Source organism: Carcharhinus amblyrhynchos, chromosome 3 (assembly GCF_965287045.1).
Source record: "Carcharhinus amblyrhynchos chromosome 3, sCarAmb.v2.hapA, whole genome shotgun sequence".
Taxonomy (NCBI): domain Eukaryota; kingdom Metazoa; phylum Chordata; class Chondrichthyes; order Carcharhiniformes; family Carcharhinidae; genus Carcharhinus; species Carcharhinus amblyrhynchos.
The window spans coordinates 99,335,029-99,359,271 of NC_137326.1; the positions used below are offsets into that span (position 1 = coordinate 99,335,029).

A 24,243-nucleotide genomic window follows, 5' to 3' on the forward strand; every position below is an offset into this window, starting at 1 on the left:
CAGAGTAAATCAATCAAGAGTTCCACCATATCATCTTGCTACAAAGGGAACAACGGAGCAGTTAAGCATGCTCTTGTTCTGAAAATGCTGGCTACAGATTGGACGAAACATCAGTTGTCATTGAATTGTGAACAGGTGAATGTTTTGTTTATTTACCATAACACATCTCACACGACTACCAGCAGAATGCCAGCTGAGTTTCTTCTTAGCAGACAGCTGGGGATGAGGTTTTCATTGCTAAAGGACATTTCACACAGTCAATACAAGAGAAGCAATCAAGATAGAAAAAAAATTGTGATAGTTATAGGCTGAGAGAAAGAAATCTAAAGTTGGGGCAAAAGGTTAAAGTGAAAGATCATCCATAAGTGGTTGCAGTGACTACCAGGAAGAATCGTGAAAATATGTACTCTTCACACAATTTTGGTTAAAGTGTTTGGTAAATGGAAATATTAGATTTGTACATATAGATCAAGTTTTACATTCATAGCTTCATGAAGAAGAAGAGATTTAGGATGTATTTCAAGCAGTTCAGGTATGTGCTAGGACTTGACATGCATGCACCAGTGTTTTGTCCTGAAAGATGCAACAGAAACTAACACAGTAAGTTGTTGATAACAAGTAATTTATTTGCACGATCCTCATTTAATTTTTAAAATTGGACAAAGTATTGTGATACTGCTTCAACCATTTAGTTTTGAAGCCTCACAGGATTCAAAAATATTTGGTGTAAGTGTTCAGTAACAGAGTGCTAATTCATAGAATCATAGAAGGCCATTCAGCCCATTGAGTCTGCATCGATTCTCTGTCAGTGTGTTATCCCTTTCCCCTACCCTATTCCCATAAGCCTGCACATTTACCATGACTAATCCATCTAACCTACACATCTTGGGACACGAAGGAAACAATTTAGCATTGGCAATCCATCTAACCTGTACATCTTTGGACGGTGGGAGGAAACCGGAGCACCCAGAGGAAATCCACGCAGGCGTGGGGAGGACATGCAAACTCCACACAGACAGTCACCCAGGGCTGGAATCGAACCTGGGTTCCTGGTGCTGTGAGACAGTGGTGCCAACCACTGTGCCACTGTCCCGTTCAGTTAAAAAAAATGTTTCCAGTGAACAATTAATAAAATCTGTGTTGTGGACACTGCCAGAAAATTTACTATACAGGGCTACTAATCCAAACATAAAGTACAATATTAGTAGATTTTTGCTTTGCCTGTATTATCTTAATCACTCTTTATATTGTTCCACTAAAGTGGAATTTTTTCGTGGAAAGTAGTATTTGTGAAATATAAATTGTTTATTTTTAAGTACAAGGTAACTTTTGAGCACTATTGATTTTGCAACATGCTTTTGCAACATGCTTTTCCAAAATTTGGCCATGTTCTTGAATCAATGCCAGAAACTAGAACATTTCCAGATGATATTCAGAGAATGCTTGTATTGGATTACATCAGTATTATCTCCAGGGGTGCTTTAGCAGCCAGCTCCTTAATGTCAACTGCCGACAGGTTTCGGCATATTTGTACAATCATGCATTAATTTTTTCAAGACTCCATCATAGCATAAAAATAAATTCATCTCATTCATGTATTATTATATTATAGAAAGACATGGGTGGCACTGTTGTCTCACAGTGCTGGAGACCAGGGTTCAATTCCAGCCTTGGATAACTGTCTTTGTGGAGGTTGCACATTCTCCCCATGTTTATGCGGGTTTTTTCTGGGTGCTCCAGTTTCGTCCCACGGTCCAAAAATGTGTAGGTTAGAGGGATTAGCCACGATAAATGTGGGAGGTTATGAGGATGGGTCTGGGTAAGATATTCTTTCATAGAGTTGGTGCAGACTTGATGGGCTGAATGGCCTCCTTTTGCACTTTCGGGATTCCATAGATTATATTAATTTACAAAGTCTTTGAATAATTTATTGAGGCAAGAATTTGTGCATTTTCACAGTGGCTTCATTGCAGTTCATTGTAAGGCTACTTGTGATGCTAATAAATATATTTAAACTTGGTGAACTAATTCTTCCACTTCTGAGTTGTTGCAAATAATTCTATTAGTAAGGCAATTAATAGTCACTGTCAGTGTAGGATAGTGTGGTCTATCCCTCCTGAAAGTGTTAAATTTACCTCCACATGCCACTTAGACTAATGCCTTCACAATTCCAATGAGTCGCTGCAGGCATTAAAATAAATAGAGAATGGAAGAACAGGATGGATTACCACTGCTACTTCTTATCAAGAAAACAGATTTTATTAAGTGTTTGATCAGTACTTGTGAACAATATTTGCTCAAAAACAGCAGGTATACAGGTAGGCAGGTTGTGGAACAAAGACCTGCAGTCCTTGTTCATGGGAGAACACACCTTAGTCTTGATGCAGTATAGACTGCATGGTTCATGAAAATTTTAGACAATCTGAAATGTAAGTGGAGTGTTTGCATGTAATTTTCCAAGATTAGCAAATGTTCTGCCATTCCTAGTCTTTCTCATCACCATTCTCATTCCTTTTGCCTTTTTGTCTATGCTACCCCTATCAATCACAGACCTCCCACTCCCCCACTTCACCTTCACTGTATAAATCTTGTCCTATTATGGGGTGGCATGGTGGCACAATAGCTAGCACTGCTGCCTCACAGCACCAGGAATCTGGGTTTGATTCCCGGCTTGGGTCACTGTCTGTGTGGAGGTTGCACATTCTCCCGGTGCCCTGCGTGGGTTTCCTCCGAGTGTTCTGGTTTCCTCCCACAGTACCAAAGACATGCTGATTAGGTGCATTGGCCATGATAAATTTTTCCTCAGTGTACCCAAACAGGCCCAGAGTTTGGTGACTAGGGGATTTTCACAGTAACTTCATTGCAATGTTAGTGTAAGTCTAGTTATGACTAATAAATAAACTTTACTTTTTTGTCTTCAGCTCTGACAAAGGGTCATGTTGACTTGAAACGTTGGCTCTATTGTCTCTCCTCTACAGATGCTATCAGACCTGCAGAAATTTTCCAGCTTTTTTTGTTTTTGTTTCAGATTCCAGCATCTGCAATATTTTACTCTATCATTTGCCTTCTTATCCGTCTGCTGCAGCTGCATTCTTACTTTCAGCAATTGATGTACAAGGACACCCAGGTCCCATTGCAAATCTCTCTCTATATAGCCATTCAGATAATAATCTGCTTTCCTGATTTTACTACCAAGTGGATAACCTCACATGTATCCACATTATACTGCATCTGCCATGCATTTGCCCACTTGCTTAACTTGTCCCAATTACACTGAAGTATCTCTGCATCCTCCTCACAGCCCACCCTCCCTCCCAATTTTGTGTCATCTGAAAATCTGGAGATATTACATTTAGTTTCCTCATCCAAATCATTAATATATTATTGTGAATAACTGGGATCCTAGCACTGATCACTGCAGTATCTCACTCGTCAGTGCCTGCCGTTTGGAAAATTATCCATTTATTCATACTCTTTGTTTTCTGTCTGCCCACCAATTCTCGATCCATCTCAATACACTACCTCCATGCCATACATTTTAATTTTACATGCCTATCTCTTATGTGGGACCTTGTCGAAAGCCTTTTGACAGTCCAAATAAACCACATTCACTGGCTCCGCTCACCAGCTCTCCTAGTTACATTCTCAAAGAATGCCAGTTGTTTTGTCAAGAATGATTTCCCTTTTGTAAATCCATGCTGACTCTGGTTGATTCTGCCACTGTTTTCCAAGTGCTCTGCTATTAATTATTTTAGAATGGGCGCTAGCATTTTCCCCGTTACCAACATCAGACTGGCATGTCTGTAATTTCCTGTTTTCTCGCTACCTCACATTTTAAATTGTGGTTTTATATTAGCTACCCACCAATCTGTAGGGACTGCTCCAGAGCGTATTGAATCTTGGAAGATGTCCATCAATGCATCCAATATTTCTAGGCCCACTTCCTTAAATATTCTTATCAGACCCTAGGGATTTATGGGCCTTTAATTTCCCAACACATTTCCCTAGTAATACTGATTTCTTCCAATTTCTCCCCCTCACTAAACCCTGTGTTCCCCAACATTTCTGGGATGTCCTTTGTGAAGGTAGAACCAAAGTGTATATTTAGTTGGTCAGCCATTTCTTTGTTCGTTATAAATTCCCCTATTTCTGACTGTGAGAGATTTGTCCTTACCAGTCTTTTTCTCTTCCCATACCTGCAGAAGCTTTTACTGTCAGTTTTTATTTTTCCAGTGAGCTTACTTTCATACTCCATTTTCCCCTTCTTAATCAATGCCTTTGTCCTCCTTTGCTGAATTCTAAAATGCTCTCAATCCTCAGGTCTTCTCTTTTTTCTAGCTAATTTGAATGTGTCTTCCTTGGATCCAACACTCTGTCTAATTTCCCTTGTAAGCCATGATTTGACCACCTTTCCCACTTATCTTTGTGGCAGACAAGAATAAGCAATTGTTACAGTCCATCCATGTGCCCTTTGAATGTTTGCCATTGCCTATCCACCATCATCTTTTTTTGTTGTCGTTGACTCAACCCCCCTTCCCCCACCACCCCCCGCCCCACACCCTCTGATTCCTTGCATAGGTTCCCAGCTCCCTGCCATTTTAGTTTTAACCTTCCCCAATGCGAGTAAATATTTCCCCTATAACATCGATCCTGGTCCTGCCCAGGTGCAATACACCCAGTTTGTACTGCTCCCACCTCTCCCATGATCACTCCCAATGTCCCAGGAATCTGAAACACTCCCCCTTACACTATCTCATCAGCCATGTATTCATCCGATATATCCTGCAATTTTTGTTCTGACAACATACGGCACTGGTAGTAATCCTGAGATCACTAACTTTATGGTCTTACTTTTCAATCTATTCCCTATAACTCCCTATATTCTACTTTTAGGGTCTCATCCCTTTTTTAACGTAATTTGTAACAATGTGTACCATAACCACTATCTGTTCATCCTCCCTTCCAGAATGACCTATAGTCACTCTGAGACATCCAGCACCAGGAAGGTAACATACCACCCTGGAGTCTCATTTGGAGCCATATAAATGCCTATCTATTCCCCTTATAACTATTACATTTCCACATATTTTAACTCCTCTCCGTGCAGCAGAGTCAACTGCAGCACAATGAATTTGGCAGTTGCTGCCTTTCCCTGAGAGACCATTCCCCCAAACTGTATGCAAAGTGGTATATCTGTTGTGAAGAAGAATGCCACAGAAGGCTCCTGCAGTGCCTGTCTAGTTCTCTTGCTTTGCCTGGTGGTCACCCATCCCTGCCTCTGGAGTCTTAGCCTGTGGCCTGACATCTTCCCTGTATGTGTTATCCACAATACTGTCTGTCTTGCGGATGCTCCACAGTGTCCCCAGCCTTCACTCTAGCTCCAAAACCCAGGCTTCCAAGAGCTGGAGACACTTCCTGCACACTAACTGGCCTCAGGCACTGGAAATGTTTTGACTTCCCACATAGTGTAGGAGGAGCACACTTTGGCTTTGGGCATACAAGCACACCCTCACGTGATCAGGAAATGCAGTCAGTTTTGCAAAACATATCTCATTGTACTGGGAGCATACAGTTTGTCAATATGAACATGTTTTGTTGAATGATGGTAGAACACCACAAGATCATGACCAGACCCAGAGCTATTTATAACAAGCTCTTCACAGCGACTTAAGTCACTTAATAATCCTGTGAATGCTTAGGGTTGGAGATTTTTATGCAGAGCCGTTGGAACAGAGAATGCTGGAACGTGGATTCAGTACTGGAACCTGGCCTGGACTCAATGGAATGAATGGGCTCCTTATGAGAAGTAATACTTCTGACTTCATATGAGGCCAAAAGGGTCAAGCAACTTCATGGAGCATCGTTTAATTGCAAATCTTGGAGTGATGCAGATGTACAAATAGCACTAATATGGGCCAACTGGCTTAAGTCATGAAGGAATTGATTTTCCAAATTCGTACTGACATGGTGAATATTACACCCAAATCTCAGGGGGCATAGCTGAAGTTTGTTCAAGCATAACTCTTGAATATGTTGTAATTCTGGACACATTGAATGCCATATAAGAAGCTGTCAAGGACAACTTTAATTATTTGCAGAATCAAGCAGAGAGCTCCGGGAGATTGTTCAACTGCAAACATCACTTATAGCTGCAATCACTATTTGAGATGTCGTCCTCTGGTAATTACAAAGTGTTGCCCACAACTGGACTGTTAACAGTTAGTATTCCTGTTGGTGAGTGTCCTGGGTAGCTACAGAATTAATTTAATTCCATATCTATTCAGGAAAAGGCCACAACATCTCACATCAGGCTGCCACATAATCCCAATTACTTGCGCACAGCAAGCGGCCTCCATCTGACAGATACGTGACTGCAGTAAGTGTCTGCTGATACATTTGTAGTGAAGAAGTAATGGTGGAGTTAAAATGCCCATAGAAAGAAATGTGCACCATAGAAGGTAAATGCAAGGTGGCACTTTACAAGAAAAAGCAGTGCGCAAGTATCTGTTTTTTTCCTTTTATGCCTTTACGTATAAACCTATACGTCCCCAGTTGTAATGTCTTGTGTGCTGGTTTCATGGGTGAGAACAATAGACATGTGTTCATCTTTACAGGCATCAGGATTGGTTGTTTCTTTCAAGCAGAAATGGTTCAGATATCCAGTGACATCTCACAGGCATATCTTTGAAATGATCGGCAATGGACTGTTAAGAGTTTTGACTGGTGGTTAATAATGGATGATAGTCAATTAACAATCTGCTCTCTTCTCCCCCATATCCCACCCCCCCAACCACTGATGGTTTGAGGCAGGACTTCCAAATTTGGGATTTCAGCACTATTTTTGCTAAGGCACGCAAAAATTCAGTCCTGTCTTTGAGGTGTACTGCAAAGAAGTGATTAAAGCTGCGTATTTCAAAGTTCTAAAATACAATTAAGTAAGCACTCTGGCTGGACATCGGCCTTGTTATAATGCGATTCAATTCTATTGGTTGTCAGAGCAAGGTTGAAGAGGAAAGCCCCTGGCTCTTGGCCCAGCCTCCTCCCTCTGGACCAGCTCTCCAATATCAGGCTGTCACCAGCATGTTAGAGACAGCACAGCTCCCAGGATACTTGGATTAACTGGAGAACGGTCAAGCTGGCATTGCGTTCTGTCTCTGCATTGGCCACCAATTGGTGTGTTTTGTTAAGAAATTGTGATAAAATGAAAAATCAACAAATGCAATAATTGAGAATGTGTCCTGGTGGGCTGTACGTTTAAAGGGAAGCAATCTATTTTAAAATAGAAATTGTAAAAAGACAGGTTGACTGAGTTAATGGAACCAAGGTTTTCGATACACTGATTAGCTTGGCAACACTGTAAACAGATGTTTTCCTCACACCTAAGCAAAGTTGTTTCACGTTATAGCAGAATAGCAGCCCTTAAAAATTAATTGATCCTCTAAATGAATTGCAACTTTGCTGCTTCCCAGCTGGAAGGGTTCATCATGACAGTGTTTTGCCTGGGTCATTGTACATCTTCCAGCATTCTCTTCACAGCTTCAGTTTAGATACTGGAGCAGATTGCTGATCTTGTCAATTCCTGTTGAGAAGACCAGGATCTGGCAAGAAAAAGGGATTTCTGCTGCTTCAAAGAGCAATACTAAATAGAATCATCCGAATTCTCCAAATAATCCCTGAGCTAGCTTGCTGAATTGCTCACTGAACAGGAAGCAAACTGATAACATAAGAACATAAGAGCAGGAGTAGGCCATCTAGCCCCTCGAGCCTGCCCCGCCATTCAATAAGATCATGGCTGATCTGAAGTGGCTCAGTTCCACTTTCCCACTTTCTCCCCATAACCCTTAATTCCCTTGCCTATCAAAAACCTATCAACCCGCATCTTAAATATATTTAGCGAGGCAGCCTCCACCACTTCAACAGGCAGAGAATTCCAGAGATTCACCACCCTTTGAGTGAAGAAGTTCCTCCTCAACTCCGTTCTAAACCGCCCCCCCTTTATCTTGAGGCTGCGCCCTCTAGTCCTACTGTCCTTACTGAGCAGGAAGAGCCTCTCCACCTCTATCCTATCCATTCCATACATCATCTTATATGTCTCAATGATCAAAATGCCCTTACTTTTATTTTAATGAACCAGAACTTAACATAATAAATTTGAATATTAATATTCAAACAGGATCTCGACAGGCTGCAGATGCACCTTGAAGAAGTGAGGTTTTTTGACTTGTTTGGTTACAGTGAGGAAGCAGGGGTCTGGCAGTGCTTCATGTGCAACAATCCTGAAAAGGCAACAGGTAAGAATGTCAGTATTTGTATCCAAAGCTTACCCTAAAAATGTCTTTTTACTTTAATGTAGTGTATGTGGGTTTTCAGAATGCCTTTGACAGTGTGCCAAACAGGAGACTATGCAAACAGCTAAATGGAATTAGGGAGAAGGGAGCAAATTAGATTTTAAAAAATGCAGTTAGAGTGCTCAGGTTTTTGATTTGATTTATTATTGTCACACGTATTAGCATACAGTGAAAAGTATTGTTTCTTGCGTGGTGTAGAGATAAGGCATATCGTTCATAGAGAAGGAAAGGAGACAGTGCAAGATGTAGTGCTACAGTCATACCTAGGGGGTAGAGAAATATCAACTTAGTGTGAGGTAGGTACATTCAAAAGTCTGATGGCAGCAGGGAAGAAACTGTTCTTGTGTCAGTTGGTACGTGACGTCAGACTTTTGTATCTTTTTCCTGAAGAAGGTGGAAGAGAGTATGCCTGGGGTGCATGGGGTCCTTAATTATGCTAACTGCTTTTCCGAGGCAGCGGAAAGTGTAGACAGAGTCAATGGATAGGAGGCTGGTTTGTTTGATGGGTTGGGCTACGTTCACAGTCATTTGTAGTTTCTTGGGCAGAGCAGGAGCCATACCAAACTGTGCTACAACCAGAAAGAATGCTTTCCATGGTACATCTGTAAAAGGTTTAAAAGTTTGCAGCTCAGGCTGATTTGCCAGATGTGCACACCATCGTTGACTGTACACGGGTGGAAATCAAGACAACCCAACTCACCAGGGAGTGCTTGTGAACCCTATGTACTCAGTCAATGTGCAGCTTATTTTCAAGCATCAAAAGAATGCAACAGTCCTGAAATCAATAAAGCATCTGTTTTGCAGACATTTGAAATCCTGTCTTACTATTCATCACAAGGTAAAAAGGTCACTTGCCAGAGAGCAAGCAAAGTTGGCTGTATGGTGTGAATCAATAATATTTGTGGCTCAAGATATAAGCAAAACATAGCGCGTAACAATCTAATGTTCTCTGACAACCCACGTGCAAACCCCTTGTTCGAATCTTCATCCTTCCCTTTTCTGCTATTTGGACATGCTGAGACCTCTGTGATTTGGGGGGAGGCGGGGGGTAGAGGCAGGCTGCTCACATCTCCGCTCTAACTGCTAAGATACTCTTAACCAACATTCTCTTGGTCTTGAAGTCTGCGAGGGCTCCACCAAAGACTACTCCTCTGTGCAAGGGCAGACTCTGCCATCAGAATGCAAATTGAAAAACTGATAATCTCTTTTCAATCAAAGTGTGGTTCCCCCTCCGCACATGTGACCCAGCTGACAAGGACATTTTTTTAACCTTAAAGCTAACATAGTTGCTGAGAAACTGCCTCTATTAGGGATGACCTCACTCTCTCCTGCTCTCCTATTGGCTCCTGGATTTTGAGAGCTGAACAATCATTGGTTGAATGAAGAGCCTGATCTTTCACCATTAATTGGCTAGTCCAGGGGAAAAATCACAGCCTTAATTGGTTATTTTATTTCTTCAAAATAGAAAAATCACAATCTGGCAGCTTCCCCCACAGTGCAGACATGTGACACTCATTTGACACTGTCACCACGGTCCAGTGGCCTGCGAGGGAAGTATTGCCCTTAACCTAATTTGAAATTTGTCTCTTTACTAAAGCTTTTAAATGGTTAATGGCCCCGCCAAAGCAGCAGAGAAACATTAGGCACCGTACAATATTACTCCATGGTGGCACAGTGGTTAGCACTGCTGCCTCACAGTATCAAGGACCTGGGTTCAATCCCAGCCTTGGGTGACTGTCCGTGTGGAGTTTGCATGTTCTCCCTGTGTCTGTGTGGGTTTCCTCTCACAGTCCAAAGATATGCAGATTAGGTGCATTGGCCATGTTAAATTGCCGCGTAATATCACAGAATGTCTGGGTTAGATGGGATTAGCCATGTTAAATATGGGGGGTTACGAGGATAGGGCAGGGAAGAGATCCTGGGTAAGATACTCTGTCAGATAATCTGTGCAGACTTGATGGGCCAAATGGCCTCTTCTGCGCTGTAGGGAACTCTGTGATTCTATGATGCAATTCTCAATACTTTCGCTTGAAGTGTTTTAATGAAATCTTTGATTACAATTTGCAATAATTTGCACAGTAAAAATTATTTGGGGGTACATTATTGCATATGGTTGCACAGCACCATTTAAAATAATGTTTTAGTATTGTTAATCACACAATCATTCTGTTTTCTAAAGACGTGTATAAAGATTTGCTGCTGCAGTACTACATCGGACAATGCTGGACATGAAAATTAAGAGTTTTGAGTCTCAGGAGCGCTTGAGAAATTAATTCTTGTTGATTGCTACATAGGGCTGCTGTTTTAGCTCTGTGTTTGGGGGGAGGGAGGGTGGTGATTGCGTGGGGAAGGAGGAATATAATGCAGGTTTATCTGCCAGGAGGAAATTTCCTAAACAATAGAAGTTTATCTTCTGTCCTTTGGTTGTGGAGTAGTATGAAGAAACCATCCTGGATCAGGGACTACCAAATAAGATGGAAAAAGGTATTTTCACTCTGCAGTGAATCAATAATTGTAAGATTATCACCAAAGGAATAAAGGCAGACCAAGATTTTGGTACACAGGATTGTTGCAGCAAAAAAAGGACTGGAAGCAGAATCTATAATGGCTTTTAAAGGGCAAATGGATAAATATTTGAAAAATAAAAAAATTATAAAGGGAATGGCATTGAGTGCACGTAACTTTCACGCGATTGGTATTGGCTCAGTGGACTAGCATGGCACCTTCTACACTATCGAGTTCTATGATTCTCTGAATTAAATCGACAAATTGACATTTCACTTACCTTGGATGGAAGGGTGGGAGCTGAACTTTCTTGAATGTGATGGAGGAGAAATTCACTTGTGTACACAGAGTTGTGACAAATCTCCAGGGGCTGAAGAATCAATGTCATGCATAAATGTGCGATACAAATGGATTTCTCTCCCAGAGAGTTTAATAAAAAACATTTGGGTGTGGTGCAGAAATAGTTCTGCTCTGCTCTCAAAGTTTCAAATCCTGATTGCCTATTTCCATGAGGGTGATTGCTAAGGTTTCTAAGACCTCGAACTGATAATTATTTTCAGCCATGAAATTCCCTTTTGATTAAGGATTTTATTGCGGTAAATTAGATATGTCAGCATCTTTTGTCATCAGAAATAGAATTATGCCAATTTTTGTAACGTTGCTGGAACGAGGAGATTATTTCCTTCTAACATCAGTACAATGTCAGTTTTAGTTGATCTATTTAAGTCACGGATAGATAGGTTTTTGACAGACAAGGGAATTAAGGGTTATGGGGAGAGAGCGGGAAAGTGGAACTGATCCACTTCAGATCAGCCATGATCTTATTGAATGGCGGGGCAGGGTCGAAGGGCTAGATGGCATACTCCTGCTCCTACTTCTTATGTGCTTTGCCGGGAGGATTTGTGGTATTGGGCAGCACAGTGGTTAGCACTACTGCCTCACAGTGCCAGGGACCTGGGTTCAATTCCAGCCTCAGGTGGCTATCTGCGTGGAGTTTGCACGTTCTCCCTATGTTTACGTGGGTTTCCTCTGGGTACTCCAGTTTCCTCCCACAGTCTAAAGATGTGCTGGTTAGGTGGATTGGCCATGTTAAATTTCCCCTCAGTGTCCCAGAATGTGCAGGTTAGATGGATTAGCCATGGTAAATGCATGAGGTTATGGGGATAGGGCCTGGATAAGACTCTGTCAGAGAATCAGTGCAGACTCAGTGGGTCAAATGCCCCCTTCCTCCATTGTAGGGATTATATGAGTTTCCATTGAAGGATAGCACTCAAAAGCTTGACTCCTGAAACCCATTAATAATGAACTCCAGTAATGTGGTCCTGAATGTGATAACCCTCCAAAAGTTTATCTTGCCCACTGCCCTATATCACCTGTATTTAATTTTGATTTGTTTACCCTTTGTTCTAGAAACTTTAATGCATGAGCTTAGCCCTATTTCCAAAGTTAGAAGTTTGTTATTCTCAATAGGTACCAATTTTAAACTGTATCCTGCATTTAACAGCCAACCAAACAGAAATCATCAGAGGGCGAAACAATAATATTCCCCTGTGATGAATAATGTGAAGTAGTGGAAGGATTCACCGGCTGATTAACAGTTTATAAGGCTAGTGACGTGATGGTTCATTCTATTGCTGTAAGCTTCTTTGTACTAGCTAATGAAGTAGTTAGCCTGATCCAGCAGGAGGTTGGATGGACCGCCAAAATCTAGTCACATCCAATGGCTGCAAGTAACCCACTGGATGTCATTCCAAAATTCAGAGCTGGAACTCGATCCTGCCCCTGCTTGCCAGGTTTGTTTGGAGCAGGGTTTGAACGCTCACTCTGCACTTCGAGTGAGAAATGATTTCACTAAGCTAAACTCCCTTGGAGGGATACGAATCCCAATGGATACGGCTCCCTTTTACCAGCTCTCCCTCCTGCACCCCATGCCCCTCCCTGCTGCCATTGTTATTTCTCTCGCTGGAGTGGACTTGCTAGGAAGACCCTAGGAAGAGAGAAGTGCATTGCCAGAAGCTCTTAAGTGTTGAAACCATTCCACCAGCAATGGTCATTCCAACTGACTGTCCCACCTGATCACAATTAGAATTTAGTTAAGAAACCCTCATCTCTTCCTGCAGAAACCTGGTCATTAAAATCAAGATCCACTGTCAGATTGGAACAGGAGAACAACAGCATTAAGTTGATTTCATTTGCTACATGATATTAGTCCTCCTGCTCACCTAGTTTTAGACACAAATGTGTCAGGAGAGAAACAAAAATGTTGTATTGGTATGAGTTTACAGTCAGCCATTTATCTATGTCTAGTAGTGGAGAAGAACAGTCTTTACTTCACTGGTCAGTTCTAAATTTGTTCTAAATATAAATCAGTTTAGTTTCTAACTGATCATGTTACTGTCTTTGGGTTCCGAGAGGAATACTTAGGGCAACAAATATGCCCTGGTTTTGTTGAATATGTGGTTATGTATGCAGAATCAACCAGCACCGTTTTCCTCTTTTGTTCCCGTATTCTTTTAAGGTTCTTTAGGGCGGCACAGTGGTTAGCCCTGCTGCCTCATGGCACCAGAGACCCGGGTTCAATTCTGGCCTCGGGGCACTGTCTGTGTGGAGTCTGCATGTTCTCCCTGTGTCTGTGTAGATTTCCTCTGGGTGCTCCGGTTTCCTCTCACAGTCCAAAGATGTGCGGGTTAGATTGATTGACCATGCGGAATTGACCCTAACGTCAGGGGATTAGCAGGATAAATATGTGGAGTTATGAGAATAGGGCCTGGGTGGGATTGTGGTCAGTGCAGATTTGATGGGCTGAATGGCCTCCTTCTACACTGTTGGGATTCTATGATTCTAAAATGTAGAAAGTAGTCACTGCTTAATACAAACAACAAATAATAATTAAAATAAGATTTGAAAAAAATTAGTTCAATGCAGTCGAATATATATGTACACTAAGGTTTTTTACCTTGAATTCATGATTTTTTAAATTTGATGTGGTTTAATTTGAATTAAACCACACACAATTTTTTGTTTATTTCAAATCAGTTTGTGTTTAATTGTTGTAGGAAACTGTATTCCTAACCTCAGATTCCTGTGGTTTCATCTCCACAACACCGCCAAATTTCTAGATGAAGAAAATGATGTGAATGGGTTGTTTGTATGCCATTAATATCATTCATCAGCCAAGCCCATTTCTGAGTCTGTAAATAAAAGCAGACACTTCATTGTTTCAAAGATAAACCACATAAAAATAATTATAACCAGGGATCTGGCATTTTCCTGCGAGAATTTATGGGCAGAATTGTCTATAACCTCTGGAGACGGGGTGGGAGATTCTGAAAATGGGAAAGAAATCCCATTGGGCTGGTTCCACAACACTTGCGCATCTCCACAAATTATGTAGGAGTCGGATTGACGATCCACCCATCAGAACCGTACTCCCACCAAAGTCGCCATGAGTAGTGGTCACTGCTGAGAATTCAAATTTAAAAAATCATGAATTCAAGGTAAAAGACCTTAGTGTCCATATGTATTTGACTAAGCTGAAATAAATGTTTTTTTTCAAATCTTATTTTAATTATTATTTGTTGTTTGTATTAAGCAGCGACTACTTTTTCCATTTTAGAATCATAGAATCCCAACAGTGCAGAAGGAGGCCATTCAGCCCATCGAGTCTGCACTGACCACAATCCTACCCAGGCCCCATTCCCACAACTCCACATATTTACCCTGCTAATCCCCTGACGTTAGGGCCAATGTAGCATGGTCAATCAACCTAACCCGCACGTCTTTGGACTGTGTGAGGAAACCGGAGCACCTGAAGGAAATCTACGCAGACACAGGGAGAACATGCAGATTCCACACAAACAGTGACCCGAGGCCAGAATCGAACCCGGGTCTCTGGTGCCGTGAGGCAGCAGCTGATCTCCCTTGAGTTGGAATGGCATCCAATGGCAGGCTAGTTATCAGAGCCCAGAGCGCTATTCACTGTGGAAAGTGTTGTCCACAATCGCAACCACAGAAGTGGCCACTACTATGGTGGAAAGGGTGGCTTTTCCTCTCATGTCATCTTGTTTATCTCTTCTATGGCCAATAACCAGCGATGCAGGCTTCACATCGCCAGTGGTGGTGGGGGCCACTGATTTCTGTTATTGGGCAGCTTCCAATTGATCCTACGCTAATGGCTCAGCCGCCATCCTTAACTGGATAAAGTTCCTGCCACCAAAGTCACTGTCTGGAACCCTGCACTACGATTTGTCAGCACCTGATAAGAATTTCATCATGATGGTAGGATCAGGATCTGGGAACGAAAACCCTGGCCCATTTTTCTTTAGAAAAAATGTTAAAGGCAGAATTTAACAGGTGGTGGGGTTTCCTGTACAGCCCACCCCTCACGCCATCCCCCCACCCCCCCTCCCCCGACACCTGAAGAGTTGACGAGGAATGCATTCTTGCCAAAGCAGTTGCTAAAGCAGGACCTCTGTGCCTCACCTGGGAGGAAGTCCTGCCTCAGAAAGCTTGATCTGCACCTCAGTCATCCCAGTAGCATCACCATGAGCGATGGTCACTGCTGAGATGCCAAATAGTCCCTCCGGTCAATTTGGACTCAGGATGCAGGTGAGCGTGGGGTGGTGGTTGGTGGGTATCACAGCACGGACAGGGGAGTAGACTGCAGGAGGGAGAGAGATAGTGGTGGGGGCCTGGGGTGGGGAGGAAGAATCTGAGGGCAATGTGGGGCAAAGATTTTGGGGGGATCCTGATCAGGAATGGCAGTCAGTGATGGTGGTCCTCCTTTCCAGCCCAAGCAGGATAACCTTCCCTAGTTCCTGACCCACCACCCTTAAATTGGCCATTAATTGTCCGTAGGCCTCTTCCTCCCCACCCCTTAGTAAAATTACAGACAGGGTTAGAGGCAGGCAGCGTGGCAGCAGAAAGGCTACCTGGGGAATATTACAGGTTCTTCTGCCAATATACTTGGAAGTCCTAATTCAGGATTCTCTTCAGGCAAACTTGCAGGTTGAGTTGGTAGTTAGGAAGGCAAATGCAATGTTAGCATTCGTTTCGAGTAGACTAGAGAACAAAAGAAGGGATGTACTGCTGAGGCTGTAGAAGGCTCTGGTCAGACCACAGTTGGAGTATTGTGAACAACTTTGGGCCCTGTATCTAATGAAGGATGTGCTAGGTCTTCGAGAGTGTCCAGAGAAGGTTCACGAGAATGATCCCAGGAATGAAAAGCTTGACATATGAGGAGTGTTTGAGGACTCTGAGTTTGTACTCAATGGAATTTAGAAGAATGGGAGAGGACCTCATTGAAACTTACAGAATACTGAAAGACTTGGATAGAGTGGATGTGGGAAAGATGGTTCCATTTGTAAGAGAGACTAGGATCTGAGGGCACAGCCTCAGAATAAAGATATGACCTTTTAAAACCGAGATGAGGAGGAATTCCTTCAGCCAGAGGCTGGCGAATCTATGGAATTCATTGCCACAGAAGGCTATGGAGGTCAGGTTATTGAGTGTATTTAAGGTAGAATAAGATAGGCTTTTGATTAGTAAGAGGATCAAAGGTCATGGGATAAAGGCAGGTGAGTGGGGTTGAAGAACTTATCAGCCATGCTTGAATGGCAGAGCAGACTTGATGGCTGAATGGCCTAATTATGCTCCTATATCTTATGGTCTAATCCCACCAGCATGGGCCTCTAAAATGTTGTCCATAGTCCAAGAAATGTGACACTCAGGAAACCTCTCATAATGACAAATGGTTGCGTGTTGAACAATTCGTATTTGTTGTAGTTTGGTCACTTCCTTGCAAGCATCAGTTCTGAGTATTAAGCAATAATGGAAGAAACTGAATTTACAAAATACTAAGTGGAAAAAAATTTGAATATATGGGGGAGAAAAAGCCTTGGCAAAATGTCGAGAATTGGTCTCCTGCAGTGCAGCTCAGATGAAGACATTGCTCAGTCCAATCATAATAATTCCATTCCAAGTTTAGAAAATTACTGAGTTCCATATCCAAGTATTTTACATTTATCGAAGTCTCTAAAATTTCTTAACATTTCATGTTAAGTTGATAACACAAATATTGGTTTTGGCTGTAACATGGTGCTTAAGTCAACTTTTTTCTTGAAGTACACAATATTGTTAATTGAAATATTTTATAATATTATCCAGGATGCTTAAAGATTTTCAGAACAAGCCACTTTTTTTCTCTCAATTACAAATTGCAATTTGTGCTCGAGTTATGCTGTGTGCTATAAAATGTAAATTTATCCTCTGTCTTGTACAATCTGTCTACAAATTGTAACAAATATGAACAGTCAATCTGAAGTCATCCAGTTTTTTTTAAAAGTTTATTTATTACTTTCACAAATAGGCTTACATTAACACTGCAATAAAGTTACGTGAAAACTCCCTAGTCGACACACTCCAGCACCTATTAGGGTACCTTGAGGGAGAAATTAGCATAGCCAACACATGTCTTTTGACTGTGTGAGGAAACCGGAGAACCCGGACGAAACCCATGCAGACACGGGGAAATGTACAAACTTCGCACAGTGACCCAAGCCAGGTATCAAACCCAGGAGCCTGGCACTATGAGGCAGCAGTGCTAACCACTGTGCCACCATGCTGCCCACATTTTCTTTGACCATTTGTACTCAGATTGCCATGCTACCACTCTTTACAGATCTTTTGAGAAAAGGTTTTGAAACTAACTGTAATGGAATGTGTTATGTACCATATTACTCAGTCATATAACATGCTGTGGCTCAATGTTCAGCTATGCAGCTTAAGAAATGATCAGACTTAAGCCAAAGGTATAAAAAAACAAGCATGTAATATTTCAAATTGGCCTGAGATTCCTTATGCAACTAATAAATCCTTGATGTAGGCCAAAGACACAAATGGTAATTCATAGTTTATTTCATATCCTTCTAAAGCGAACAGTAAATTTTACAGCTGCTCCACAGATGAAAAATTCTGTGGCGTTTGCATTTGTTCTAGCTTATTAAACATATTCGAAATTGTTAAGAATGTTTCTGAAAATCTGAATCTCCTGTTGTATTATATTATTGTGGAATCCGTGACCGATTGAAATGTCAACTTTGAGTTTCTTTGAGGTTAAATGAATCTCAAAGGTCATAAGGGGAATTAATTACAATTTTCATGTGACAATTGAAATAAAGCTTCAATACATAAACTCCATATTCTAATATACTGCAACAGGTATAAAGGCACGTTTGCAGTGTGGCACATTTGACCCAGATTTTGCAGTGGAAATAATGATGAGGATATCTATGCTCACTGCTATTTACGAGTTAACCAGATGGTAACTTCCGATGAATATACTTGCACAATTAAATTCACAGATCAGAATATGTAAATTAAGAATCCCTACAGTGCATGAGGAGACCATTTGGCCCATTGTGCCTGCAGCGACAACAAACCACCCAGGCCCTATCCCCATAACCCCACGTATTTATTCTGCTAATCCCTTTGACAATAAAGGCAATTTAGCATGGCCCGTCCACCTAACCTGCACATCTTTGGATTGTGGGAGGAAATCATAGCACCCGGAGGAGACACGAGGAGAATGTACAAACTCCACATAGACAGTCACCTGAGGCTGGAATTGAACCCTGTTGCTGTGAGGCAGAGGTACCAACTACTGTGTCATCATGTTGCCCTGTGCTATCTGAGTTACCCCCTTCCTTCAAGAGTGTGCTGCAACAGTATCTCACAAATAGACTTGACACAGAAAAGCATGAAGTTGTAGTTTGGAATAGATACCCACTAATCATGTCATAAAAAGTTTTAGGCCAGTTAGTCTTACTTCGGTGGTCGGTAACTTAATGGAAGGGGTCCTGAGAGATAGGATTTATGACCATTTGGAAAGATTCAGTTTAATCTGGGATAGTCAGCACGGTTTTGTGAGGGGTAAGTCCTTCCTCTCAAATTTGATTGAATTCTTTGAGGAGGTAACTAAGTGTGTGGACAAAGGTAGAGCAATTGATGTCGTATACATGGATTTTAGTAAGACGTTTGATAAGGTTCCCCATGGTAGGCTCATGAAGAAGATAAGGAGGTGTGGGATAGAAGGAAATTTAGCCAATTGGATAAGTAACTGGCTATCTCGTAGAAGACAGAGGATGGTGATGGAGGGAAAATTTTCAGACTGGAGGCCAGTTACCAGTGGTGTACCACAGGGGTCACTGCTGGGTCCTCTGCTTTTTGTGATTTTTATCAATGACTTGGAAGAAGGGGCTGAAGGGTGGGTTAGTAAATTTGCTGACAACACCAAGATTGGTGGAGTAGTGGATGAGGTGGAGGGTTCTTGCAGGCTGAAAAGAGACATTGATAGGATGCAGTGCTGGGTCGAAAAGTGGCAGATGGAGTTTAACCCTGATAAGTGTGAGCTCATTCATTTTGATAGGACAAACCTGAATGCAGATTACAGGTCAACGGCAGGGTTCTGAGGAATGTGGAGGAACAGAGAGATCTTGGGGTTCATATCCACAGATCTCTGAAGGTTGCCACTCAAATGGATAGAGTTGTGAAGAAGGCTTATAGTGTGTGAGCGTTTATTAACAGGGGGTTTGAGTTTAAGAGCCGTGGGGTTGTGCTGCAACTATACCGGACATTGGTGAGACCACATTTGGAATATTGTGTTCGGTTCTGGTCACCTCATTATAAGAAGGATATGGAAGCATTGGAGAGAGTGCAGAGGAGGTTTACCAGGATGCTGCCTGGTAGGTCTTATGAGGAAAGGTTGAAGGAGCTGGGGCTTTTCTCTTTGGAGCAGAGGAGACTGAGAGGCAACTTAATAGAGGTTTATAAGATGATGAGAAGGATTGTTAGAGTGGACGTGCAGAGACTATTTCCTCAGGTGGAGGTAGCTGTTACTAGGGGACATAACTATAAGGCTCATGGTGGGAGATATAGGAGGGATGTCCGAGGTAGATTCTTTACTCAGAGAGTGGTTGGGGTGTGGAATAGACTTCTTGCTGTGATAGTGGTGTCAGACACTCTAGGAACTTTCAAGCGGTTATTGGATAGGCACTTGGAGCATTCCAGAATTATAGGGAGGGGATAGCTTGATCTTGGGATTGGATATAGCTCGGCACAACATTGAGGGCCAAAGGGCCTGTACTGTGCTGTAATGTTCTATGTTTCTATGTAAAAAGTTAGAACTTGCCCATTAAAGCATTAATAAACTTTCTATCGAGTGTTATGTCCTAATTCGGACTCAACAACATCCCTGGCACAGAAAATCACCTTTTATACATGTGGAATCCTATTCTTTCAGATCATAATAATTGTTGAAGATTTTTTAAATCTTAACAACTTAAATTATAAAAAAATTTTCTTTTAGAACATAAGAACATAAGAACATAAGAAATAGGAGCAGGAGTAGGCCATCTAGCCCTTCGAGCCTGCCCCGCCATTCAATAAGATCATGGCTGATCTGTCGTGGCTCAGTTCCACTTTCCCGCCCTCTCCCCATAACCCTTAATCCCCTCTTTTATCAAGAACCCATCAACCCGCTTCTTAAAAATATTTAGCGAGGCAGCCTCCACCACTTCAACGGGCAGAGAATTCCAGAGATTCACCACCCTTTGAGTGAAGAAGTTCCTCCTCAACTCCGTTCTAAACCGCCTCCCCTTTATCTTGAGGCTGTGCCCCCTAGTCCTACTGTCTTTTTTGAGCGGGAAGAGTCTCTCCACCTCTATCCTATCCATCCCATTCATCATCTTATACGTCTCAATGAGATCTCCCCTCATTCTTCTAAACTCTAACGAGTACAAGCCTAGTTTATTCAGCCTCTCCTCATAGCTCAACCCCCTCAACTCCGGTATCAGCCTAGTAAACCTCCTCTGCACTCCCTCCAGGGCCAAAATATCCTTGCGCAGGTGCGGCGCCCAAAACTGCACACAGTACTCCAGCTGCGGCCTCACCAATGCCCTATACAGCTGCAGCAAGACCTCCCTACTTTTATATTCAATCCCCCTCGCTATGAAGGCCAGCATCCCATTCGCCTTCCTGACCACCTGCTGCACCTGCAAGCTGGGTTTTTGCGACTCATGCACAAGGACCCCGAGGTCCCTCTGCACCGTCGCCTGCTGCAGTTTTTCGCCACGTAAGTAATAGTCCTTCCTACCATTCTTCCTACCAAAGTGGACCACCTCACACTTGCCAACATTAAATTCCATTTGCCATTTCCTGGCCCATTCGCCCAGCCTATCTAGATCCTTCTGCAGACTCTCCACACCCTCCGCACAATTTGCCTTTCCCCCAATCTTGGTGTCATCAGCAAATTTCGACACCCTGCACTCGGTTCCCTCCTCCAGATCATCTATATAAATGGTAAATAGCTGAGGCCCCAGCACCGACCCCTGGGGCACCCCACTAGTCACCAACCGCCAATCCGAATAGCACCCATTGACCCCCACTCTCTGCCTCCTATTTGACAACCAATCCTCTATCCACGCTTTAATCCCAAATTGGGCAAGAAAGCATCTTGTTGATTACTATGTACCTTCCCCTTCAGTTGATGAATCAGTATGCCTCCATGTTGAACACCACTTGGAGGAAGCACTAGGAGTGGCAAGGGGACAGAATGTGCTCTGGGTGGGGGACTTCAATATCCACCAAGACTGACTGAGTCTGAGCTGGTCAGGTCCTACAGAGCATAACTACGAGACTTGGACAGCAGCAGATGGTGAAAGAACCAACAAAAGGGAAAAATATACTGGACCTCATTCTCACCAGCCTGCCTACCACAGATGTATCTGTCCATAACCATACTGATAGGAGTGACCACTGAACAGTACTTGTGAAGACAAAGTCGCTTCTTCACATTGAGGATACCCACCAATATGTTGTGTGGTAGTATCACTGTGCTAAACGGGATAGACATCAAACAGATCTAGCAACTCAAGACTGGGCATCCATGAAGAGCTGTGGGCCATTAGCAGCAGCAGAACTATACACAACAACTATCGATAACCTCATGATCTGGTATATCCCTCACTCTGCCCTTACTATCTATCCAAGAGACCAATCCTGGTTCAATGGAGAGTGCAGGAGGGCATGCCAGCAGCCACTCCAGGCATATCGAAAAATGAGGTGTCAACCTGGTGAAACTACAACACAGGACTACTTATGTGCCAAACAGCATAAACAACAAGTAATAGACAGAGCTAACCAATTCCACAGCCAACGGAGCGGATCTAAGCTCTGCAGTTCTGCCACATCCAGCTGCGAATGGTGGTGGACAATTAAACAGTTCTTTGGGGCAGAAGGCTCCACAAATATTCCCATCCTCAATCATGTAGGAGTCCAGCATGTCAATGTAAAAAATAAGGCTGACGCATTTGCAGCATTCTTCTGCCAAAATTGTTGAGTGGATGATTCATCTCGGCCTCCTTCACAGGTCCCCAGCATCATTAGATGTTAGCCTTCAGCCAACTCAATTCACTCCAAGAAGTTTGACACCATCCAGGACAAAACAGCCCACTTGATTGGCATCCCTTCCACAAACATTCACTCCCTCAGCTAGCAATGAACAATGGCAATAGTGTGTACCATCTATAAGATGCACTGCAGGAACTCACTACACAGATAAATAGTCTTCAATCTGGCCAAGAAGGTGTACCACAGCTTCCCCAGTTTACAAAGGGCCCAGAATCTGTAGTCTATAGACATGTGTTATAACATAAGAACATAAGAAATAGGAGCAGGAGTAGGCCATCTAGCCCTTCGAGCCTGCCCCGCCATTCAATAAGATCATGGCTGATCTGTCGTGGCTCAGTTCCACATTCCCGCCCTCTCCCCATAACCCTTAATCCCCTCGCTTATCAAAAACCCATCAACCCGCGTCTTAAAAATATTTAGCGAGGCAGCCTCCACCACTTCAACGGGCAGAGAATTCCAGAGATTCACCACCCTTTGAGTGAAGAAGTTCCTCCTCAACTCCGTTCTAAACCGCCCCCCCTTTATCTTGAGGCTGTGCCCCCTAGTCCTACTGTCCTTTCTGAGCGGGAAGAGTCTCTCCACCTCTATCCTATCCATCCCATTCATCATCTTATATGTCTCAATGAGATCTCCCCTCATTCTTCTAAACTCTAACGAGTACAAGCCTAGTTTATTCAGCCTCTCCTCATAGCTCAACCCCCTCAACTCTGGTATCAGCCTAGTATACCTCCTCTGCACTCTCTCCAAGGCCAAAATATCCTTGCATAAGTGCGGCGACCAAAACTGCACACAGTACTCCAGCTGCAGCCTCACCAGTGCCCTATACAGCTGCAGCAAGACCTCCCTACTTTTATATTCAATCCCCCTCGCTATGAAGGCCAGCATCCCATTAGCCTTCCTGACCACCTGCTGCACCTGCAGGCTGGGTTTTTGCGACTCATGCACAAGGACCCCGAGGTCCCTCTGCACCGTCGCCTGCTGCAGTTTTTCGCCACGTAAGTAATAGTCCTTCCTACCATTATTCCTACCAAAGTGGACCACCTCGCACTTGCCAACATTAAATTCCATTTGCCAGTTCCTGGCCCATTCGCCCAGCCTATCTAGATCCTTCTGCAGGCTCTCCACACCCTCCGCGCAATTTGCCATTCCACCAATCTTGGTGTCATCAGCAAATTTCGACACCATACACTCGGTTCCCTCCTCCAGATCATCTATATAAATGGTAAATAGCTGAGGCCCCAGCACCGACCCCTGGGGCACTCCACTAGTCACCAACCACCAATCCGAATAGCACCCATTAACCCCCACTCTCTGCCTCCTATTTGACAACCAATCCTCTATCCACGCTAACACCCTACCCCCAACTCCATGCCCCCTTACCTTCTGCAATAACCTCTTGTGAGGTACTTTGTCAAACGCCTTCTGAAAATCAAGAAAGACCATATCCACCAGCTCTCCTCTATCCACCGCCCTAGACACATCCTCATAGAACTCCAGTAAATTCGTCAGACACGACTTCCCCTTAACAAAACCGTGCTGCGTCTGCTCTATCAAGCAATTCCCCTCAAGATGCCTCGCTATTTCCTCCTTGATGACGGATTCTAATATTTTACCTACAACAGACGTTAAACTAACCAGCCTATAATTCCCTGCCTTTTGCCTGCCACCCTTCTTAAACAACGGCGTAACATTAGCCGTTTTCCAATCTTCTGGCACTTCCCCGGAATCCAGCGACGTTTGGAAAATAACCACCAAGGCATCCAGTATCACCTCCGCCATTTCTTTCAGAACCCTCGGATGCATTCCATCCGGTCCTGGGGACTTGTCCACAATGAGTCCCTCCAGTCTGTCGAGCACCGCCTCTCTAGTAACAATAATGTCATTGAGACCCTCCAGTCCTACCACCTTTCCAACGCTAACACCC

At 43.1% G+C, this 24,243-nt stretch overlaps 1 protein-coding gene across 3 annotated transcripts in view; it reads left to right on the forward strand.

Moving 5' to 3' along the window:
* Window positions 1-24,243, forward strand: part of veph1 (ventricular zone expressed PH domain-containing 1) — a 203,885-nt gene that overhangs the window by 171,605 nt on the left and 8,037 nt on the right. For all 3 annotated transcript variants that reach the window (XR_013886325.1, XM_080185581.1, XM_080185580.1), the window contains one exon: window positions 8,174-8,291. Coding sequence is in view for 2 of the 3 variants with exons in the window: in XM_080185581.1 (XP_080041707.1) it covers window positions 8,174-8,291 (118 nt within the window). In the remaining variant the exon portion in view is untranslated. The remainder of the gene's footprint in view (window positions 1-8,173; window positions 8,292-24,243) is intronic.